At 41.0% G+C, this 21,273-nt stretch overlaps 1 protein-coding gene across 1 annotated transcript in view; it reads left to right on the top strand.

Moving 5' to 3' along the window:
- Positions 1-21,273, top strand: part of COL24A1 (collagen type XXIV alpha 1 chain) — a 225,307-nt gene that overhangs the window by 48,455 nt on the left and 155,579 nt on the right. Inside the window, exons 6-11 of the mRNA XM_042463503.1 lie at positions 8,304-8,357; positions 9,563-9,616; positions 15,579-15,623; positions 17,548-17,601; positions 19,386-19,430; positions 20,826-20,879. Of these exons, the coding sequence (XP_042319437.1) occupies positions 8,304-8,357; positions 9,563-9,616; positions 15,579-15,623; positions 17,548-17,601; positions 19,386-19,430; positions 20,826-20,879 (306 nt within the window). The remainder of the gene's footprint in view (positions 1-8,303; positions 8,358-9,562; positions 9,617-15,578; positions 15,624-17,547; positions 17,602-19,385; positions 19,431-20,825; positions 20,880-21,273) is intronic.

Raw genomic sequence — 21,273 nt, 5'->3', positions numbered from 1 at the left:
ATTGTTGTTGAACCTGAAATAGTTCTTTTCAAGGATGACATCCAAATTCCAATAAAAATGTATTGGAGGTTTTTCACCTTATTGGAATGTAAAAATTGTTCTATTTGTTTCGGCCCTGCATGGGGAATGGAAGTATATAAAGAGTTCACGTCCAAGGTAACCAGACACCCAAAAGGACTGACCTTTGTATCTCTACATTCTGTATAAAGTGGACGTATCTTTAATATATGAGGTACTTTAACTACCATCGGAGCCAAAACGAGTCCAAGTATTGAGATAAGGGCTCCAAAAGGGAACCTGATCCAGAAATGGGTCTGCCTGTTATAATTATTGAATATATCACAACACATAATTGCTGTTCCCTTTCCTGGTAGGTCCTAGGCCAATGACAGCTTTCAGAGGGGCAGTTTGAATCTTTCCCCCATAGATGTCCTCTGGGTGCCCTATTGATACATTCAAATGGGCCATTAGGAACTTGAATTTGAGGGGGGATTGATACATTGTCAAAGGGGCAATTGGCAGTTGACCTGATGTATCTTTTTGCCCTAGGAAACGGGCGCCGGAGACCTTTGTGTGTGTGTGTGTGTTTGTGTGTTCCCCCTCAGGCACATGGCAAAACATGCCCACAGCACAGATCAGGATAGGCAGACTCAAACTGTGGATATGGGATACATTTATTCATGTGCTTATGCTATTACAGGACAATGCACTCTGTTACATCACAGATGATGGACAGGAGCCATCCTTCAGATTCTCCTTGTCAGAAAAAAATCTGCCAGGGCATTCCTCACAGTCTCCCCTGCTTTCTTCTTCTCTTTCTCTTGAGCCTCTGTGATTGGTGCCAGGGTGGGCAGCACAAAACGACGCCTATATCGCATCCCCTCATCCAGGACCCTGCCCTTGGTCTCACAGATGTTGTGCAGAATGACACATGATGCCAGGATGGGCACCACGTTCTCCTCTGCTACCAGGAGTGGGGCAGTGAGACAGCACCATCTCGCCTTCAATCTGCCAAACGATCTTTCCACGGCCCCCCTCACGCGATTCAACTTCTTGTTGAAGAGCTTCTTTTGGGAAGTGCGGGGGGTGAAGGGTGTCATGAGCCACTTCCGAAGGGGTAGGCACAGTCAGCCAGTATCAGGGGCCCGATCTGCTGGCCTTGATGTTGATGCTGGGGTTCCCTTGCACATAGATGCCAGCCTGCATGGCCCTCGTAGATGAGAGAATTCTGTGCCACCCTGGCATCTTGCGCTGACCCATGCCAAATCCCAAGCGCCACGTCCACAAATCTTCCTGTGTGGTCACATGTCCCTTGCAGGATGACAGAATAGGAGCCCTTTCTGTTGACATAGGCATTCCTCAGCCCCAAGGGTGGTATGATCAGGCAGTGGCACCCGTCCATGAGGCCAACCACTTGTGGGAAGCCGCGCCGACCAAAGGCATCCATAATCTGTGGGGGAAAGAAAGGGAGAGAAACAGAGGAATTGAGATGACAACTCTTTTACACGTGCACAACTGCACCATAGCAAGAACAGCAAATGTACAGTGAGGGGGTGACATTTGACACAGAATATCACAGAGCTGCCAAAGATTAAAGGGAAGGTGGTGTGGCTGTCCCTACCTCACGTGCGTTCCCCAGGTACACGGTCCTTGACAGCAGCAGCTTCTCCATGGCCAGGGCAAACTCCACCACGATCTCCCCCACGGTGGCAACACCAGTTCCAAACAGCGCCCCCGTCACAATGTAGCTGGACTTGTGTGCCAGTGAAAAGACACCAATGGCCACTCTCTTCTCCACCGGAATGGCTTTCCTCATCACTGTGTCTGACTTCTCCAGTTCTGGGCGCAGGATGCCCACTAGTCTGTGGAAGAGGGCACGGGGCATTCGGAAGAAATGCCTCCATTGCTCATCAGACCATATGGTTGAGACAAAGTTGTCCCACAAGTCTTGCGATGCAGGGACCTTCCAGCATCGGCGGAGGCGTGCCACTCTGGCCAGGGCCATGGCACCGCCAACAGCAGCCTGATGAAGCGCAATGGCAGCCACTGCCGTTCGCTGTTCTGTGTTATCATCATCATCACAGCTGCTGTCATCCAAGTCTACAGCTGTCATGGTGGTGGATGATGGGACCTCCATTGCAGCGGCAATGGAGGCGGAGGGGGCAGAGGAGGCGGGAAAGACGGCGGTGGCAGCGGCGACAGCCGTGGCTGTGGATTGCAGCTTCAGGAAGACCACAGGGAACAAAGGAGATGAGGCATCCATGATGCCAGTGGTGGCACTCGCAATGCGCAAGCGGGCAAGGATGCCAACATCAGCTGATCACCAGCTGGCAGGAGGCCACCTTTGTTCTTGGGTAGGGCGGGGAAAAAAGTTTAAAGGGACCTGGGCGCTTTAAATGTGCACATGCGCACTTCGCAGCTGGCAAAAGGGAAATTGCCGGCCGGTGCTGAACTGCCGCAGCTGCGCACTTCTCATGCGGCAAAAGAAAAAAAAGCTGCGGTTTGGGCCACCCGTGCGGAAGCTGCCCCTTTGCGGCGTCCTCCGAGGCAGCGGTATAGAAGCTACGGGTCTGAAACGGCCCCAGGTGAGGCGTCTTCACTGCCCCCCGTGTGGAAGCCCCAACACCTGAAGCATGCCCCCGGGGCGGGCGGTCTGAAGGCTCCGTATTCAGCAGAATACACCTCCAAGACGTCTTCCCCTGCCCGTCTGTATCCCGCCATTATAACATAATACCAATATGGTACAAGGAAAAAAGGTGGGGGAGGCAATAAATATGATATCCAACTGACTAAATGATGCTTTGAGGACCAGAATAGAGGGCCTGGAAGGAGCAGCCAGAGGCTGCTCTGCCACAGTTGGGCCAGGGCTGTGGCAACTGCATGGCTCACTCCCAAAGCAGGCTGCCATGGTCCCAAACTGGTGCCGCCAGGAGTCAGATTTAATCTGCTCTTTTTTGATCTAGTTGAAAGGACTGGATCTTGGCACTGGAGCAGCGTCTGGCCACTTTGGAGGCATACATCATTTGAACACCATGCCCCCAAAGCTGCCAGAAGCTGCTTTATTTGGGCCATAGTTGTTAAAGTCTTTGACTTCTTCTAAACAAACATAAAATGGACTGCTGCTCATTCTTCAAATCCTAAAATTGCTATTTCCCCCCAATATTTCATCATAAAATCAATTATCAATTCCCATTCTTAAAAAAAATTAAAATAACTTTTTAAAATCAAAGATTAAAGAAGGGGATTGGACTGGATGGCCCTTGTGGTCTCTTCCAACTCTATAAATCTATGAAATTGGTCAATTTCTGGAAAATGGTACAGTATTATCAACCATTCCTCTTGTGATAGAGCATCTACATCCTTCCATTTCTGTCCATACAGTTTTCTCACTTCAGTGAGCATATATTTGACAATTCCATGTTTCAAAGATTTGTAAGGGTTCTACTACCAAACGTAGGAAATGTAAGCAGAAAGAAGGGACTTTTTATCATAAGTGGTGGACTTCTGGTAAAGCAAAAATATACTGGATTCAGAAACATTCTACAATGGAGGACATTCTGAAGTTTAAGTTTCAATTGAAGGCAGAACTTTTTCTATTGGGAATCTTGAAAGAACAGACAGAGAAGAAATGTTCAATGAACTTTTCCAAAGGCCCAAATAACTCCACATATTAACTTTCCCTAATAAGGAGATACTAAATGATTTACATCACAAACCAAAAAGTGTAAAAAATTAGCAGTATGGTGAGAAAATGTTTGAACCATCCTTTCTAAGATATTGGCACTCCTGGAGCCTTAGAATCTGTGATGTTTATCACACTATACTCTTAAAGTGCTACTATTCCACTTTGACTGCTCTAGCTGCCTCCTGTTGCATTGTGGGATTTGCAGTTTTAAGGAGGGGTATTTAGAATTCTCAGGCAGAGAACTTCTTAAAACTGCAAATCCCAGAATGCAACAGGAGGCAGCTAGAGCAGTCAAAGTGGAATAGTAGCACTTTAAGAGTATAGTGTGATAAACATCATAGAGTTGGAAGAGACCGCAAGGGCCATTGTTAGGAAGGATCGAATTAGGGGAATTATACGAGAGGCGTGTCCTAACAACGCACACAGCGGGATTGTGTCCCTATGTGTATACCAGAGGTCATCTAGTCCAACCCCAAGAGACAGAGACTCGGATGCCAAAGGAGGTGCAATTAAAATATGAACATTTATTAAAGCCACACAACAAAAGGGATCTCACACACACACACACACACACACACACACACACACACACACACTCAATACTATAGCAAGGGAGGGGTGAGCTGAAACTTACACAATAGATACACAAAGCATAGGTCTGCCACTTATTCAGGGGGAGCAAATATCTTGATGGTCAAGCTGTTAATCTAATCACTGGCTCATTAAGGAGGGAGCCATAGCTATTGTCCTCCCTGTCTCAGGTAGCTTGCGAATCCAGTATAGCAACTCCCAAAACTGCTGCTGAAAAGTTGAAATCTACCCTTTTCCTGTGACCATGCCTAGCAAGAGTTGCTGGCTACGTGGTCTGCTCGCTTTTGGGATAATGGCGACTAGCGATGGGGTCAGTCAGGGGTCATGGCTTCAGACCGCATGGCACCCAAAATGTATATAAATCCATACTTGATAACACCATCCAGTCCAACCCCATTCTGCCATGCAAGAACTCTCAATCAAAGCATCCTCGACAGATGGCCACCCAGCCTCTGCTTAAACACCTCTAAGGAAGTTCCTCCTAATGTTGCGGTGGAATCTCTTTTCCTGTAGCTTGCACCCATTGTTCCGGGTCCTAGTCTCTGGATCAGCAGAAAACAAGCTTGCTCCCCCTTCAATATGACATCTCTTCAAATATTTAAATAGGGCTATCATATCACCTCTTAATCTTCTCTTCTCCAGGCTAAACACCCCCAGCTCTTTAAGTCGTTCATCATAGGGCATGGTTTCCAGACCCTTCACCATTTTGGTCACCCTCCTTTGGACATGCTCTAAATGAGGGAGCACAAACAATTAAGATTCCATTGGTTTTAGAGATTTTTATGCTGTCAGAAACATGTATTAGATTCATTCAGGAATTCTCCAGGTTTTAAAACCTCACATTGGGGAGGGGTGAGAATCCTTGTTAATTATCTAATCTGGGAACCCGAGGGTTTGGGAAAACTACCTCCACACATCTTTTTTTATAACATGCTGCAAAAGCAATCCAATAGAGCAGAACTACCACATTACATAATACTGGGGGTGAGCAGCAGGGACAAAATAAAAGGAGAGGGAGTTCACTTCTACAGGGCTCCCCCCCCCCCCCCCCGGTACAGTTTCTTATTTTCCCTCTGCTCAACGTACTGGAGTGAGAATGCTCTGTTACATTGAATAGGGGGAAACTGTCAGGTTGGGAAAGCTGGTAAATCTTCTCAGTCTTAGATTTTAATCTGAGCAAGAGAAGAACTGGGTGGGGCTTGTTAAGATCCCCTTTCTTTCAGGTGGGCTTTATAAAGCTCCGAGGGCTATTTTCCAGGTTGCTGGAGGAGTGCATATGGACAGATCTCTTCTTGCCTGCTGAATGTGCTAACCTAACTCAACAGCAAGCAACAAAGTAAGCGTGCAGGAACCTGTATTCTTGTTCCTATACTTAAATGTGTTGTAGTTTGTGGAAACCTATAATACCTTATCCAGTATTATTGATATGAAAGTGTCCACTTTTGCCAATTCCGTAATAGGAACAGTGGATGGGATAGCCTTGAAAAATGGGTAATAGCAGTGATAGCAGACACTTAATCAGTCCCCTGACTAAATGAGTGAAGATAAATTAAAATACCTGACTCAGAAGCCATTCATTTGTTTTGAAAATTGTTTGAGAGCAGAAGATATTGCCTGCAGCTTTAGTTATGATCTCAGATGTTACATGCTTCTGGGGCAAGCATTAGGCCTGTGTGTGTATTGCATATGGCATGGATATACTGTGCATATGACATTTTGCTTCATTGGAGACTGAAACATTGTTGTGATCATCCAGGGATGTAAAAAATATTTGCAAGTTTTCTTGCCCTCGATAGTGAGATTTTTATTTATTTTTTACTTTGTGAGACTTTTAATGAAAATTTCACTTGTGGAAGTAACCATTGTATTTTTAAAGAAATGCAATATTTTATGTCCAAAACTGCAATTTTTGGTCAAATACCTTGTTTTGCACAACAATGGAATTTTCACAAAAAGTCCTGAAATTTAAATAATCATTGAAAAATGTACATAAATGCTTGTGATCACCTAGTGGGGAGAAAACTTTTGAAATTCCTGGTTCCTGCTCTAAAAAAAATAAATAGGTAAATGTTTATCTCTCTAATATCACTGAGCCTCAGTCTTAACATTTGGAAGTAATGGAGCTTTTCTGGAAATTCATGAAAGACAAATCCCTCATCACTGGAAAATCATGGTACATTTACAAATCAAGGGCAGCATTGGCACTATATAGATGGGCCCTATTGGGCACCACTTCCTGATGCACCTTGCCCCTCGCACATAACGAGAGCGTAAAAATGGCGGTGCCCTATACACATGGGCTCCGCCATTTTGACGTGACAGACGCCTAGCGTCCACATGTCTTGGCGCCTTCATGACACCGCAAGTGCACCATTGGCGCCTTGCGGCGTCATAATGGCACCACAGAAAGAAGCCGCTTTTGTGGCTTCTTTTTGTTGCACGAGGGTGCCACGCGGTTTGTCTTCTGCAGCTCCCTCGCGCAACAAATGAGGGCAGCGGGAGACCGCCGTTTTGTATCCCGCCCCAGTGTCCTTTGCTTTTAAAAAAATAGCCACTGGATTAATTTGTATCATATATTTATATCATTTCCTAGCATTAATTTTTCCAATGAGTTGTGCTTTCTCATGGTGCGTCCGAAGTACGACCACCTCAGTTTTATCATGTTGTCTACCATGGAGATTTCTGGCTTGGTGTGTTCTAGGATCCATCTGTTTGTCTTTTTGGCTGTTCACGGAATCCTCAGCACTGTTCTTCAGCACCACATCTCAAATGAATTGATTTTCTTCTTATCTTCTTTCTTGACTGTCCAGCTCTCACATCCATACATGGATTACCATACATGGTAATAGGGAATACAATGGTGTGTATGATTCTAACTTTTGTGTTGACTTTTATATCTTTGAATTTTAGGATCTTTTCTAGTTATTTCTTGGCAACCCTCCACATTCTTAATCATCTTCTGATTTCCTGGCTGCAGTCTTTTACTCTTTTACTATTTATATTTATTCATTGCCTAGGTTGAATTTGTGTAGATTCTCCATAGTCATTATTTTTGTTTTCTTTATTTTGAACAGTAAGCTTGCCTTTGCACTTTCTTCTTTGATCTTCCTTAGTAGTTGGTCCAGGTCTTTGAGATTTTCTGGTCGTATTAAGGTGTCATCAGCATATCTCAGATTGTTGGTGTTCCTTCCTCCTATTTTCACTTCTCCTTCTGTGTCCAAGCCTGCTTTCCTTACAATATGTTCTGCATATTAAGTTGAACAGGTAGGGTGATAAGATGCAGTCTTGCCCTTTGCCAGTTGGAAACCATTCTGATTCTCCATGTTCTATTCTGACAGTAGCCTCTTGTCCTGAGTACAGATTCCTCATCAGGACTATCAGATGTGTTTGCACTCCCATGTCTTTAAGGGAGTTCCTTAGCCATTGCAGTCAAAGGCTTTACTATTGTCTATAAAGCACATACTGATTTTCTTTTGGAATTCCCTCATGCACTCCATTAGCCATTTTATGTTTGCAGTGTGGTCCCTAGTGCCTCTTCCTTTCCTGAACCTTAGTTGGATCTCTGGGATTTCTCTCTCCATGTACAGTTAGAGTCAATGTTGCAAAATTTTGAGCATAATTTTGCTTGCCTGGGAGATTAGTGTTTTATAGTTGCTGCAGTCTTTTGTGTCTTTTTTTATGGATGAGGATATATCATTTCCAATGTCTTAGCTATTGTTTTGTTTTCCTTATCTGTTGATATATGTTAGTTAGCATTAGAGCTGACTCTGTCGGTATGGACTGCAGCAGTTTGATTGGTATATAATCTGTTCCCAGAGTTACCTGTGAAACCAAAACAAAACCCATCAGGATAATATGTGCAAAAAGCCAATGATGCTTATATATCTTTGTTGGCAACAGCCTTTTTGATTACTTGACTTCTATATTCCTATGCAGTGATAACAATCAAATCTCTCTCTCTCTCTCTCTCTCTCTCTCTCTCTGTGTGTGTGTGTGTGTGTGAATATACTTAACTTCTCCACCATAGGGACCTAAAGGTGATCCAGGATTCTCTCCAGGTCAAGCAAGTCGTGGAGAAAAGGTAAGTTGATTTAATTATTTGAAAGACATCTCTGCTCAGATGTTGAAAAATCTTGCTTGTGCTTCTTGCTTGTTTTTAGTGGCAACTAATAATGTTTTAACACTTTGCAATGCTTAATTTTGAGGTTTATGAATATTTTCCATGGTTAAATAAGGAGGAAAAGAGGATGGGTGGAAAGGATCTAGTAGGATCTCGTCCACTTCCTGAGATACAAATTCTTGTTGAATAACACACTTACAAATTAAAAACGGGGCAAATCGATAGCATCAAAAACAGATATGCAAACGTCATTTTGTCTGGTAATCCTAATTTATCTTATCTACCATATTCCAAGGAAAGAGCTAGATTCAGTTGAGTCTTGTTTATGGATGATTCCCTGTGTAAATTGCCAGCTTTTCACTGAGAAAGAAAACAGGGGCCCTAGCTCAGTTGAAGATCACATACTTTGTATGTGACACCTTTCAAGTTCGCTGACATTCTGGTGATACAGATCCTGAAACCCTGGAGAACTTAGGCACGTTACAGATGGTCCAGAAGGGGCAGTCTCGCACCGCTGCTGGTTGCTGCGTCCGGGAACCGCAGCATCCAAACTGTGCGGTTCCCGGATGCAGCAAAGAAGGAGTGCGAAAATCACGCTCCTTCCTCAGCCCTGGAAGAGACACTACGAGGCGCTAGTTGCGCACTCGCGGCGTCACTTCTGCCGCGTGACGTGCGGACGCAGAGTGTCCGCTACATCAAAATGGCAGTGGCCGTGTGGAACAGCTGCCGCCATTTTGACGTAGTCATTATGCGTGAGGGGCAAGGTGTGTCAGGAAGCACCGCCCCTCGCGCGTAATGACGGCGCGATTACGGCACCTCATGGGTCCGCCTGTAACGTGCCTCACTTTAGTTCTGTTCCCCAGGAGCTTAACAGTGGCAGTTGTTGCCTTGTATGTCAGTGGTATATATCAGAGTGCTTCTGAAATGCAGTGATACCAGTACTATGCATGCAGTATGTTGTGGTCTGGTTTTGCATAGCTTACGTTGTTTCAGGTGCTATAAGACTGATGTATAATACAGCTGGTGAGGGAGGAGAGAATCATGTTTTTGGACAATGAGAAGGGTGTAGTGGCCTTAATGTGCTTTTCAAACATATACATTCTTTGATTTTATTCTTTTTCAATATTGTGGTGTGCTACAATGATCACTGCACACTGAATTTACAGGGAGACACAGGACTAATTGGCTTACCTGGCCTTCTGGGCATCAGAGGTGAAAAGGTAAGATTTTGTTAACCTGTACTGTAATTTAAAGCATCAATCTGCTCATCTCTCTGTTGTCCTATATAAATTGCCATGCTTGATCACAGTGTCACCAAACTTAAGGTGTTATGCAATTATTTGAAAAACATCTCAGTATGGTTTTGGATTATATCCATCAGGAGCTTTGCATATTTACCAGACATTTTACATTGCTGTATTGTTAGTTCTAGAACTCACATTTATGAAACAAGTTTGACCAAGCTTGATATTACAGTTAGTAATATCTTGAACATTTTCCGGCAAGTTCAGGTCTGACTGGCAAATTTTGGCTTTTCTCTATACAACTGCTCTCCCATCCATTTTACTTGGAGCTTGGTTTGAAACATATATGTGCAAAAGTCAAACTTTTGTTTTATACAAATCATTAGCAAGATCATCAGCAAAAATGTGGGCAATGCTACATAAATTTAACATTTGTATTTGATTTTCATGGTCACTGCTGAAGTTTACAAAGACAGATAGTCTGATAATTATGCACACAGAATTGTAAAGAAAGATTCTTTTTAACCAAGTATCAAAACTATAAAAAAAGAACTGCAAAGAACTATTTTTTCCTATGATGCAGTTAGCATGGACAGCCTAAATCCCTCTAAGTAGCAATACCACTATGTGGGAATATGTATCTGTATAAATACCAAACAGATGGATATTCTCCACAATTCCTCAACTCTCAGCTTTCTTCCATTTAAACAGGTTGTAGCAAGCATAAAGAGAACAGAAAAATAAATTGCTAGGTGCAGTGCACTTTACAAACAAAAGTTCTAAAGTATTTTTGTCATCTGTGTGAATACCTTCTATAGGTCACCGAAACCTGTATTCTAACATTGTTAATGACTGGACTATCAGAGTTTGCTGCCTGGAGTGGAACAGCACACAGTGCCCTTCTCAAGTTGCATATGCAAGACTGACCAACTTGTTTTGGCAAATGAAACAAAAACAAATCAAAACCCCATAACCTCACATATACCTCTCCTTGCGAATAAAAATGCAGTGCAAATGAATTGAAAGGTAACATCTGTTGAACTTGCATAGCACCTGAAATACGTTGTCTAAGCTTGCTGCAGGTAGATTTTACTCTGCCTAATCACAGGGCCAAACATATTCTATTTTTATTCACTTCATTAAATCTGAGGTCAAGGCATGCAATAATTTCATCAATAAAATTATGCCATGATCTCTGGCCAATTTAAGATCAGAAGACCATTTTAAAAATCATCATAGTATAAAAACAGCTAAAGTTAGAATGTGAGGGGTTCTGGGAAATTGGAATACTGACTAAACAATTATAATGTATTGTGCAGATATGCTTATTGATAAGGTTACTGAAATCTGGTTAAAAATTCTGATGACCAAAACATTGCTGAAAATACCATATATTTTGCAGTTGTTTAATATATTTATAGGCTGCAATTTTATTTTGAAAAGTTTTTTGTAAGCTTAAGAAATTATCCTCAACGACAAAAATCCACATGTAGATTGTCCCAGTTGGTCTATGCTGACATGAGACCCCTTTGCCAATCTTCACCATATGGAACAATACTTCACTGATGTGCCAGGGAACTATTGAGCTACAGGATCAGACCTCACAGATGTGATGGCTTCTTAACCATCTCTATAATGGCATCCATGGCTTTGTGCAGCACAAAGTAATACCCAGAAGGTTGGATGTGAAACCTGTGAGACAAAACAGACTAACTGATATGTTGAAGAACTGCTTTTGTGCTTCCCAACCAGATCAGAATAGGAACTTCCTGAGTCACCTGGTATGACCCTACCCACAGATCTTGCCACTCAACAAGCTTTATTGGCTGGGACATAGAAAACAATTCTCAAGACAGCCACACCATGTCAAAGAGGAAGGAGCAGCCCTCCTCCTTCATTTTGTGCTCCCAGCTGAGTTGGGCTTCTTGACTTCTCTTCCTTTGAAAATTGTCATTGACTGTAGGGTTGCCAGGTAAATACAGGCTACAGTCCTGTACCTTTATTGTTGTGGAGAAGAAGGAATATCAGCAACATCAACTGAAATTCTCTCTTCTACACAACTGTTAAAGTTATAGGACCCCTGTCCTGCATTTGACATGGAAGGCCTAATAGATGTGCTAGTGCATGCTGATCAAATATCCACTTGAGTCCCCCTGAAAGCACCCACACTAATTAAGAACTTACAAAAATAGAAAGTTTCATTTTTATATTTGAACCTGTACTGCCGTTTGTTTCTCCTCTCACAAACCAGAGTTGAAGCCCCAGTTCGAACCTGGTTTTGTGGTCCTGGATCCAGTCTGCATGGACCAAATAAAACTGCCTTCCCCTATACTCTTGGCGGGGAAACTGGACAAGGCGCAGCCCAAATGCTGATTCTGGTGTGAACAGATCAGATTATATCCAGCCCGTTTACCACTAGATTCGTGGTAATACCCCCCCCCCCTGTTGTAAATCAGGGTCATATCAATTGTTCTTGTGTGCCTTCAAGTAATTTCTGACTTATGGCAACCCTAAGATGAAGCCATGGAGTAATGTGGATCATCATGCTTACTCTTTTATAGTTAAGGCAGTATTCTCTGCAATTCTGGCTTAGCATTTTGTGTGAACAGAGCCAATTTATTCAGTAAGCCTAAAAATATATTCTTCCTCCAGGGAAATAAAACAAAATCCTGACATTCCCATTTTGAGTTGTAGATGGATAATAGTGACAGGCTGCTGAAGTGTGTGTAAATACATACTGGAATTGATTTTCCATTCAAGGGATGTAAGAATAAAAATATATACCCTACAACACGCTATTTTAATCTAAGCCAAAAAACCTGATGTATATTTTGCCAGTAACTGACTATTTTCATGAGTGCAGCAGTAAATTGTGGAAGTAATCACTCACAGTGCAATTGTGCATATTTACAAGGTACTGGATGTAACACAGATTGAGTTGATCATATTTTCTAGTATGCATTTCTTTTTAGACTTTGTTTAAGTAATTTAAGAAATTATCATTAACCCTGATGATTTGTTGTAACTGAATGTAACCTGTGATGTATTCAAAATAATGCTTAGGTTATAACATATATTTCCCGTTTTACTCAGTCGGTGTGTCTATGCACAACAACAGATCCTTGAGAAAGGTTTATTCAATAGTAAGGGGAAATAAGAGAGATTACTTCATTTTAAACATTGGTTGGGATTCAGAGAGCTGCTGTTTTTGTTTTGTTTTGTTTTTTTTTGCATGTACAGTGAAAGGTTTTAGACTCACCTTCCTCCAAGGAACTCCTGAGGACTGAAAAATAGTGATATTTGAGAGGAATTATTTATAGTGGGGTGGAAGTCTGTAGCTGAAGAATTTTTATCTGTGCAGTCCTACACTGCAATGCTTCACAGGTCAAGATGGCAAATGTTATTAATGTGAAAAAGCAGGCAAGCTAGGGAGGCTGCAGTAGTTTGCTTTTGCCTGACCCTACTGAGAAGGGAAAGTTTCTGTCCTCGTCCTCTCTTTTCCTCCATGCTGAATTCTGTGAGTGCAAATTACTTTTGCAGCAGTTAGCGGCAGCTGAAGTATGCTGAGGACAAAAGGGGAGAAATGAGAGGAGAAGGAAGGAACTGGGGAATTTTACAAATACACATGCCCCTTGGAACTTGCGGGGGACCTGTTTCATCCTCCCTCCTCCACGAGTTCCAAAACTCACACATATTCAAGCCCATTAGGCTTGAATGGGGTGTGTGCATGTGGGGTGCACATCATGGGCCATTGAGGTTAATGAGATGACCGAGAATTAATCAGCACTCTCCCTTTTAATTCAGGATACTTGGAAGGTATGTGGAATGTATGTGTGTGGGACTCAATGGATCTTGGCCTTTAAATATTGGTTTGCTCATATTGAATGTTGGATCTGGGCTTCAGAAAAATTTATGGATGGTTTGATCCTTTAAATGTACTAAATAAATATTTAGTTGCACGGTGAGTCAGTCCCTCTGAGGTCAGAACCATGTGATCAACTCTAGGCACCTTGTTTTTGGCCTCTGAATGATCTGCGGCAGTGGCAGGCAGCACAGTGGAATGTGTGTGCAAACAGCCACCCACTGTCGCTCCAAAGTGTCATGTAATAGGGGATGTCAGAGCAGCTCTGGGTCCAGAATCCTGTAGGGTGCCCTCAAAGTATTCTGTCCCTATGCAGACACCAGCTCAGGTGCATTTATAATGTAGAAATAATGCAGTTCAACACCATGTTAATTCCCATGGCTCCATCCTACCGAATTCTGGTATTTGTAGTTTTGTCAGTCACCGATACTCTTTGTCAGAGACCTTGTAAAACTACAAATCCCAGGATTCCATAGGATGAAGCTTTCAAAGTAGTACTTTGGCAGAAGCTGGGACTATTAAAGTTTAAAGCAATTAAAGAAATTTAAAGCAACTTAAGTGGTGTCAAACTGTATTATTTCTACAGTGTAGATCACACTAAGTGGTTTGAATGTTGGACTAGGACTTGTGGAATCCTACCATTACTTTTGATGTCTTGGGAGCAAGGTCTGGTGAGCTGGCTACTATTTAAAGTTCCTAGCATGCCCCTGCTGTGATTTAGCTTCAGACCAGTTTGGGAAAATAGAATGAGAGGTCTTAGCTATCCAGTCCTGCTGTTGCTTCCCAGTAGGCCTATCAAGTCTATCTCTGGAAGGTGGGCCCTTCAGAAGCACTTTACTCAAGGGATATTTAAAGTCAGAACTCGCTATGTGTGAGTGTGTGTGTGTGTGTGTGTTCATATCTGTGTCTACACAAGAAGTTCTTGACTTTTAGGAATGAACAACTGTCAACATTCTTCCCATTAGTTGACAACTTGAAAGACCCTACCAAACAAATGGAGTGCTAAAGATATAGTGCCTATTTGTAAAACTGCCTCTTCCTGCTTATATAGAAGAGGGAGAGGGAGGTCAGTTGAATATGCAGGTGGATGAACTATGGATTCTACAAGGTAATAACTTGTTTAAGAACTCTGCAAAATAAATAGATAAAGAGTACGTACATACATGCTTCCCATTCAGATAACAATTTATTTTACTTGTTATCAGATTAAGACGTTATTTGCCTCTGGATTATCTTCTTTACTTGTCATTAAAATTATAAATAAAAATAATGAATTGGTCACAGTGTAAACTGGCTTTCTGCTGAGCATAAACCTCTAAATTAATATTATTTCCCTGAGGCACTTTTGTAATGCTTACTTGTCTAGTTGCATTTCTTAAGCTTTGATGTGAATAAACATCATATCATTCATGTATAATTAAAGTTTATGGCAATATTAAATGCTATTTAATATTTATGATGGGAGAAGTAATATACTGTGGTCTGTAGACCAACAAGAACTTGTGTTAGTTGACTGTTATTGAAAAGATTTATTATATTTCATTGTAATAAGATTTTTTTTCCTGATTTTTATTTTTGCATGTGTACATTTATTTTAAGAAATCTATTTTCCTAGATAGGTTCTGGAATTTTTTTGTGAAAGCTTTCTTTCTACCTACTGCATTCAAATTGGTTTATTCAGGAGAGTGTCATAAAAAGGATTTCAGACTGGGAAACTGCCTGGATCAGATCCAGTTTTGATTAATAGCAAGCAGATCGTTATTGAGGGGCCCTTCTTTTGTCTACGTGTTACTTAATGCAAGCCTATGATTGACTTCAGCAAGCTGCCCTGTACAGAACATAAGCGTATGGAGATACGTCTCTTTCACTTGTTCACCAGCAATCGTTTCAGTTCACATTCTGTCTATTGAAACTAAACCATGTAGATATCACATCTATCACATGTAGGGAATGTCTCTTTGCTGAAAATGTATGTGTGTCTGTGAGGTGGATGGGCAAGGGGAGCAAGCTATTGTGTCTGACATTGTGAATTTCAACATTTGTATTTAAACATTTATAACCCTTTCATACCGTTAGGGTCCCATTGGATATCCTGGACCACGAGGGCCACCAGGAGAGCAAGTAAGTAGTGTAGTTGCCATCTGGCGAATCATAGAATCATAGAGTTGGAAAAGACTTTAAGGACCATTCAGTCCAACCTCCTGCCATGCAAGAATACATAAAGCTCCCGACTGATGGCCATCCAGATCCCTTAAAAGGAATGGTCATTTCATAAATGACTCCTTGTTTGTCAGCAAGGTCCCCAAGTGGTTGCCAGTGGCAAATGAGGGAGATGGAAATACCTTAGAACAGGGCCTTTTCACACTTTTACAACACTTTAATTGAACTTTAATCAACATGGCTCTATCCGATGGAATCCTGTGATTCTCAGTTTAGGGAGAGAAATATAGAATCGTCAGCCAAAATCACTCCAGTGCTTCACCAAACTACAAATCCTAGGATAGGAAAGGATACATAGGATGGAACTGTGACAATAAAGTGGAATAATAGCACTATACATGTGTTGTGTAAATGGGTCCCAGAAGAGAGCAAAATGGGTCTGAGAACATGGAAGAGTGATTACTGGTATGTTCACTAAAGGATTCAGAAACCTGAATTCCAAAACATACACTTGTTCAAATCCTGACATTGGTAGAGACATCGATCCTATATCTTGATTTATGTAGTACTGACTACTTTTCTCTTTACAGTTGGTCCTCTATATCCACAAGGGAAACATTTTGCCCCCCCCCCCCCCCCCCGGCTTCTAAATACCGCAGGTGCTTGAGTTCTGTTGTCCCCAATGGTAGCATGTGTATGTGACCATGCTGCCATTAGGGACAAAGGGACTTCAATGGTGATGCCTATAAGTCTGAGGGCAGGGAATCTGTAAGCCACTCTGAGAGCCTTTGGAGCTCTATACAGGGTATAAATACATTAAATAAATAAATAACTTCCTATTATAGAAAAAAAGTTTTCCTGTTAGAGTGAAAGGCCCAGAGGAGTTAAAACATGGTAAAATTCCTCCCCACATCCTCCTGTTAAAAATTACCTCATTGCGTAAGGTTTCAGTTTTACGGCATGCTTGTCTACTGTACATGTTAAATGCAGTAGGTTTTTCTGTCATTAAAAAGAGTATAGAATTTCAGCCTACAAGCCTTGGTTACAGAAATGGTTCCACATTGTCTGTGATTGCAGCACAGAAGTGATTATGTAGACACATTCATCGCCTCATCTTTACCATAGAAACTAACCTGATCTGCATCTGAGCTCAGCATTAGTGACAAACAATAAATATGTACACACTTAGTTCACTCGGAATATTTTGCCTTCTTAATGTTCTTGCTTACTTTCTGCATTTTACAATTTTCTGTCACTATCCTTGTTCCAGTTATTAAAAAGATAACAGTCTGGTACATAAGGATTATGAAATGACTTAAAACAGAGGTTGTCACTGTATTCTGAAGTAGGAAAAGAGGTTAGTTTCACTAACCTTTGTTGTCGATTTATTTCTTTGCTTTTGAGACATCTTTGTATACCTAATTGTTGACGTTCATAAATTTTCTGGTTCATCCTAAACCTTCACTATTCAGTAGGATTTTGAGTAGCAAAAATGGCTTCTGAACTATTGGACTAGGATGTTTGATGAAAAATGACATTAAGGGCATTCTAGTGGGGATATTCAGAATTTCTTTCTATACAGCCAAACTCAGTATCATTTTAACCTGCATAGTAAATCTCTATCCTCTGTGGGAATCCTCACTTGTTCCAAACATTGTTTTAAGATTTAATTCATGAATCAGTCTGTATTTCATATTTTGCTACATGCTGCTGTGGCTGTTTCCTTCCATTCACTGCTTCTTAGGCAGGTGGTTACTGCTTAGCTGAATTATCAAACTGATGTATATGATTTGTGTAAATGTTATGAGAAGCAGCCCTGAATGGAATGTTTACTGCTTACATATAGATCTTAAAATCCATTAATTATTTTTTCCATTTAATTTAGGGGATTCTCGGAATGACTGGCAACTCTGGGGCTCCTGGTTACCCTGGCAGGCAGGTGCAGTAACTATGCTATAAAGCTAAATTTCCAGAATTTATTTTTACCATAAAACCTAAATGATCAGCTTTACTTTCTTTAAAGAAACGTAAACCAGATATAGATCTTCATGGTTCTATTCATCGCTTGTTGTTATTCAACCTCACTAGTTTCTTTGAAGAGTACAGGTCAGAGCACAGGTTGGAGATGGGACCCATCTCCAACCTTAAATATTCAAATAAATATTTATTATTATATTTCATCTCATTAAGTCTCTTCGCTGTCACCACCTGTAAATTGTTTTAATTGTTGTTTTGCATTTATATGGTTTTATTCTTGTAATTTTATATTTAAGGAGTATATTTAAGTAGTATAGCCATTATGTCTGAGGGGGGCTGAAGGGAGAAAAAAATAAGACACTAGCTGTTACAACATATTAATTGCAACACTATTTGTGGGCTCGTGGGAACAATAGAGTTTTATTTTTTTAAAGTCAATCATTAATTTAAAAGGTCCTTAGTGTTTATAAGAAAACAAAGGTCATAGAATCATTAAGTTGGAAGAGACCACAAGGGCCATACAGTCCAACCCCCTTCTGCCATGCAGGTATACGCAAACAAAACACCCCCAACAGATGGCCATCCAGCCTCTGTTTAAAAACCTTCATAGAAAGAGACTCCACCACACTCCAAGGGAGTGTCAACCTGCCAATTGGAGGCTAGTTGCTTCAGGTGAATCATATAAAGAGTACAGGGCTTTATAAAATTACTTTTTGTACTACAGATCCTAGCCAATATAGTCAATGACCATGTTAGCTGTGTGTTTCTGCATATTAAATTGACTTTCCCAAGTTCTCAAAGAATATATGGGTTGTGATTACTTCTCTTCTCATTGTTTGGAGTACTTACCTCTCAGGAAGGTAACAGCAGACTAAATGGGAAAGGAGAAGCAAGAAATAGGAAGCAAGAACAGAAAATGTAACCCTGTCCCAGGATTTTCTGGAAAGGGAAAATATTCCTTCAAGTGTGTCATTTTTTTCTAAGTTTTTGCATTCATTAATTATTATTATTTTATTAGGAAATGATGTTTCAAAAACCTTTCCTACTCCATTACTACACCGAATGACTCCTTCCATTAATACAGGGAGAAAAAAATATATAAAGGAAAAGAGCAGTCACAGAATTTGCTCAATAAACTCAACGTATTAGGAATGTGTACCCTTTCCAGTATACACAGTGGTTGCACAGATACCAGGATAAATTTAACTCTTTAATTTGATCCTCACCTGTGATTTGAACCTGATAATTGATTTCTAATAACTCGCAGTCAGGCATATGTGATATTAAAACAATATATTCAAGTACTATTTAAAATGTATATAGCAACTAAAGTAACTAATGACAAGTTAGCCCTTCATGAATGGCAAGGATGTCTGAAATTTTGAGATTGGCATGTTGTATTTATAATGACTGTGAAATGTCTGGGATTGCATTTAGACTTAAAGGTTTATTTAAAATTCTTGCAAAATCACACTATGCCAAGTCTGTAATTGAAGTTGGGGAGGGGGGTTTAAGTTCTTGAAAAGAAGTAAGTGTAATAAAAAGGTAGTTGTACCCATACCATTGGGGAATCATTTATTTTAAGAGCCCCTGGGGAACTAGTTTACATGTATAGAATTCTGATTTAGGAAGTCATAATTTTGAAACGCACATAGACAATTTTGAAAATTAATTGCTGTAGCATTTTTAAATATAGTGTCTCCTTCCATTAAAAATGAAGTAAAGAAGATATTTTTTTGGTGCTAGGGTTTAGCAGGACCAGAAGGTAACCCAGGCCCTAAAGGTGTAAGAGTAAGTAAGCATTTTAAAGGATTATGGCATGCATGGCTTTTTTTTAATGCCTATCAACAGTTTGGTAAGGGGCTGGAAATATTTTATTTGCGTTTGGTATTTCTCTACATAGTGGGTTGTTCTAATTTGTACACAGTTATTAATGTACACTGAAAGGTCTATTTCATTTTCCTCCTTCACCTTTGCTTGGAACATAACTGTACATAAATGGTGTTGGGGGAAGGATTTATGTGTGTGCGCATGTGTGAACCCGGGCCATTTTGCATCTATAACATTAATGTAGTTTTAGAAGATGACAAAAAGATGGAATATCCTATCTTTTAGTTTGCAAAACTAAAGATCTGCTTGTAAGATACAATAGTTTCCTGATTTTATTTCTGAATGGAGTAAAATTGTAAGGGAATTTGTGGTGTGCATACTTCCACGTGTTCCTCTTCCATCACAGGTTGTAGAAGATAACAATCAGCAGATCTTTAAAATATTTTTTTTACTCCAGCCCCATAAATTCCTTTAGTGGTTTGCCAGTCTAAGGTCCAAAACACACTGCCGAAATAATCCAGTTTGAGACTGTTTTAACTGTCCTGGCTTAGTGCTAGAGAATCCTGGGGATTGTAGGGGTTGTTCCCACTATGGTTTAAATCGTGATTCCAAATAATCCGGTTTAAACCACCTTAATTCGAATCCCTGAAGCAATTTCGAAAGGGGGCCCATGGTTTTTACCCATTTTTACCCATTTAACCTGCGTCAAAAAGACACTGGTAAAATGGGGTGTTTTTTGGCCTGAATTGATTTATTTGAAAATAAATCAATTTAGCCCAAGTGGGAACCAGGCAAAATCGAATCGGATTCGAATCCGTCCTGGTTCCTACTGGCTGCAGCTTTCCTGGCCATACTTCCATGCTCAGTCCTCAGTCCTCCTGGCCTGCCTCTCTCCTTCCGCCCCGGCCTCTCCCCCGCTTCTGGTATGGCCAGGAGGATGGAAGGAGACATGGTGGGGAAGCTGCAGCTGTCACTTCCTGTATCGATTCTTGAAACTTCAGGAATCGGTTCAGGAATCAAATCAAGAGGTAAGTGGGAATGAGGCCGTAATTTATTGCGCTGGAGGAGCTACAAATGCTTAGTGGAGGGTTCTCTCTAGGAATATCTAGGACTCTAGGTCCTTCAGTGAGACTGTTGGTTAAAGTTGACCACAGAGTTGCACTAGAGGACCTAGAGATTCCTAGAGAGAACATATTAATAAAATCCATGAATAATCAAATCCACAAATGTCAAAGCTGCAAATGTGGAGGGACAAATATACATCAATAAGCATAGCAAATGGTTTGTGTCTTTCTGCAAGCTGCAGTGAGGAAACAATTTCTTACTTGTTTGTTTTTCTATTTGTCACTTTTTAAGGGTTTCATTGGACCCCCAGGAGTGGCAGGGCTCCCTGGACTCGAGGGAGAAAGGGTAATATTTATGGAATACTTAACATCTTTATGACAAGGAAGCACTATACTGTGCATTTCTAAACAAGGCATGCATTTCATAGTACTCTGGCTCATAAACACCAAAGCAAGTATAAGGCTAGTTATGATGTTGATGCATTGTTGAATTTAATGTGCACAATATCAGGAAGATCAGTATTGTGATGGATAAGCAACAATTCCCTACACCTTTATCCCTGCGAACCTCAAGCTCTATCCAAAGCTGCTAATTTGACTAGAAGGAGGAGAGCTCCAACAGTAATGTATTTAATATCATTTCCAATTTGTTCTTCTTCATTTGTAAATAAAGCTGCTTTTAGCTCATAATTGCACTTGGGTGGCAGCTGCTTTTTTCTGCAGGAAAGACCTCAAAACTA

Source organism: Sceloporus undulatus, chromosome 4, assembly GCF_019175285.1.
Source record: "Sceloporus undulatus isolate JIND9_A2432 ecotype Alabama chromosome 4, SceUnd_v1.1, whole genome shotgun sequence".
NCBI lineage: Eukaryota > Metazoa > Chordata > Lepidosauria > Squamata > Phrynosomatidae > Sceloporus > Sceloporus undulatus.
Note: the sequence above shows the minus strand (reverse complement) of the source record. Positions and strands in the feature narration are given on the sequence as shown.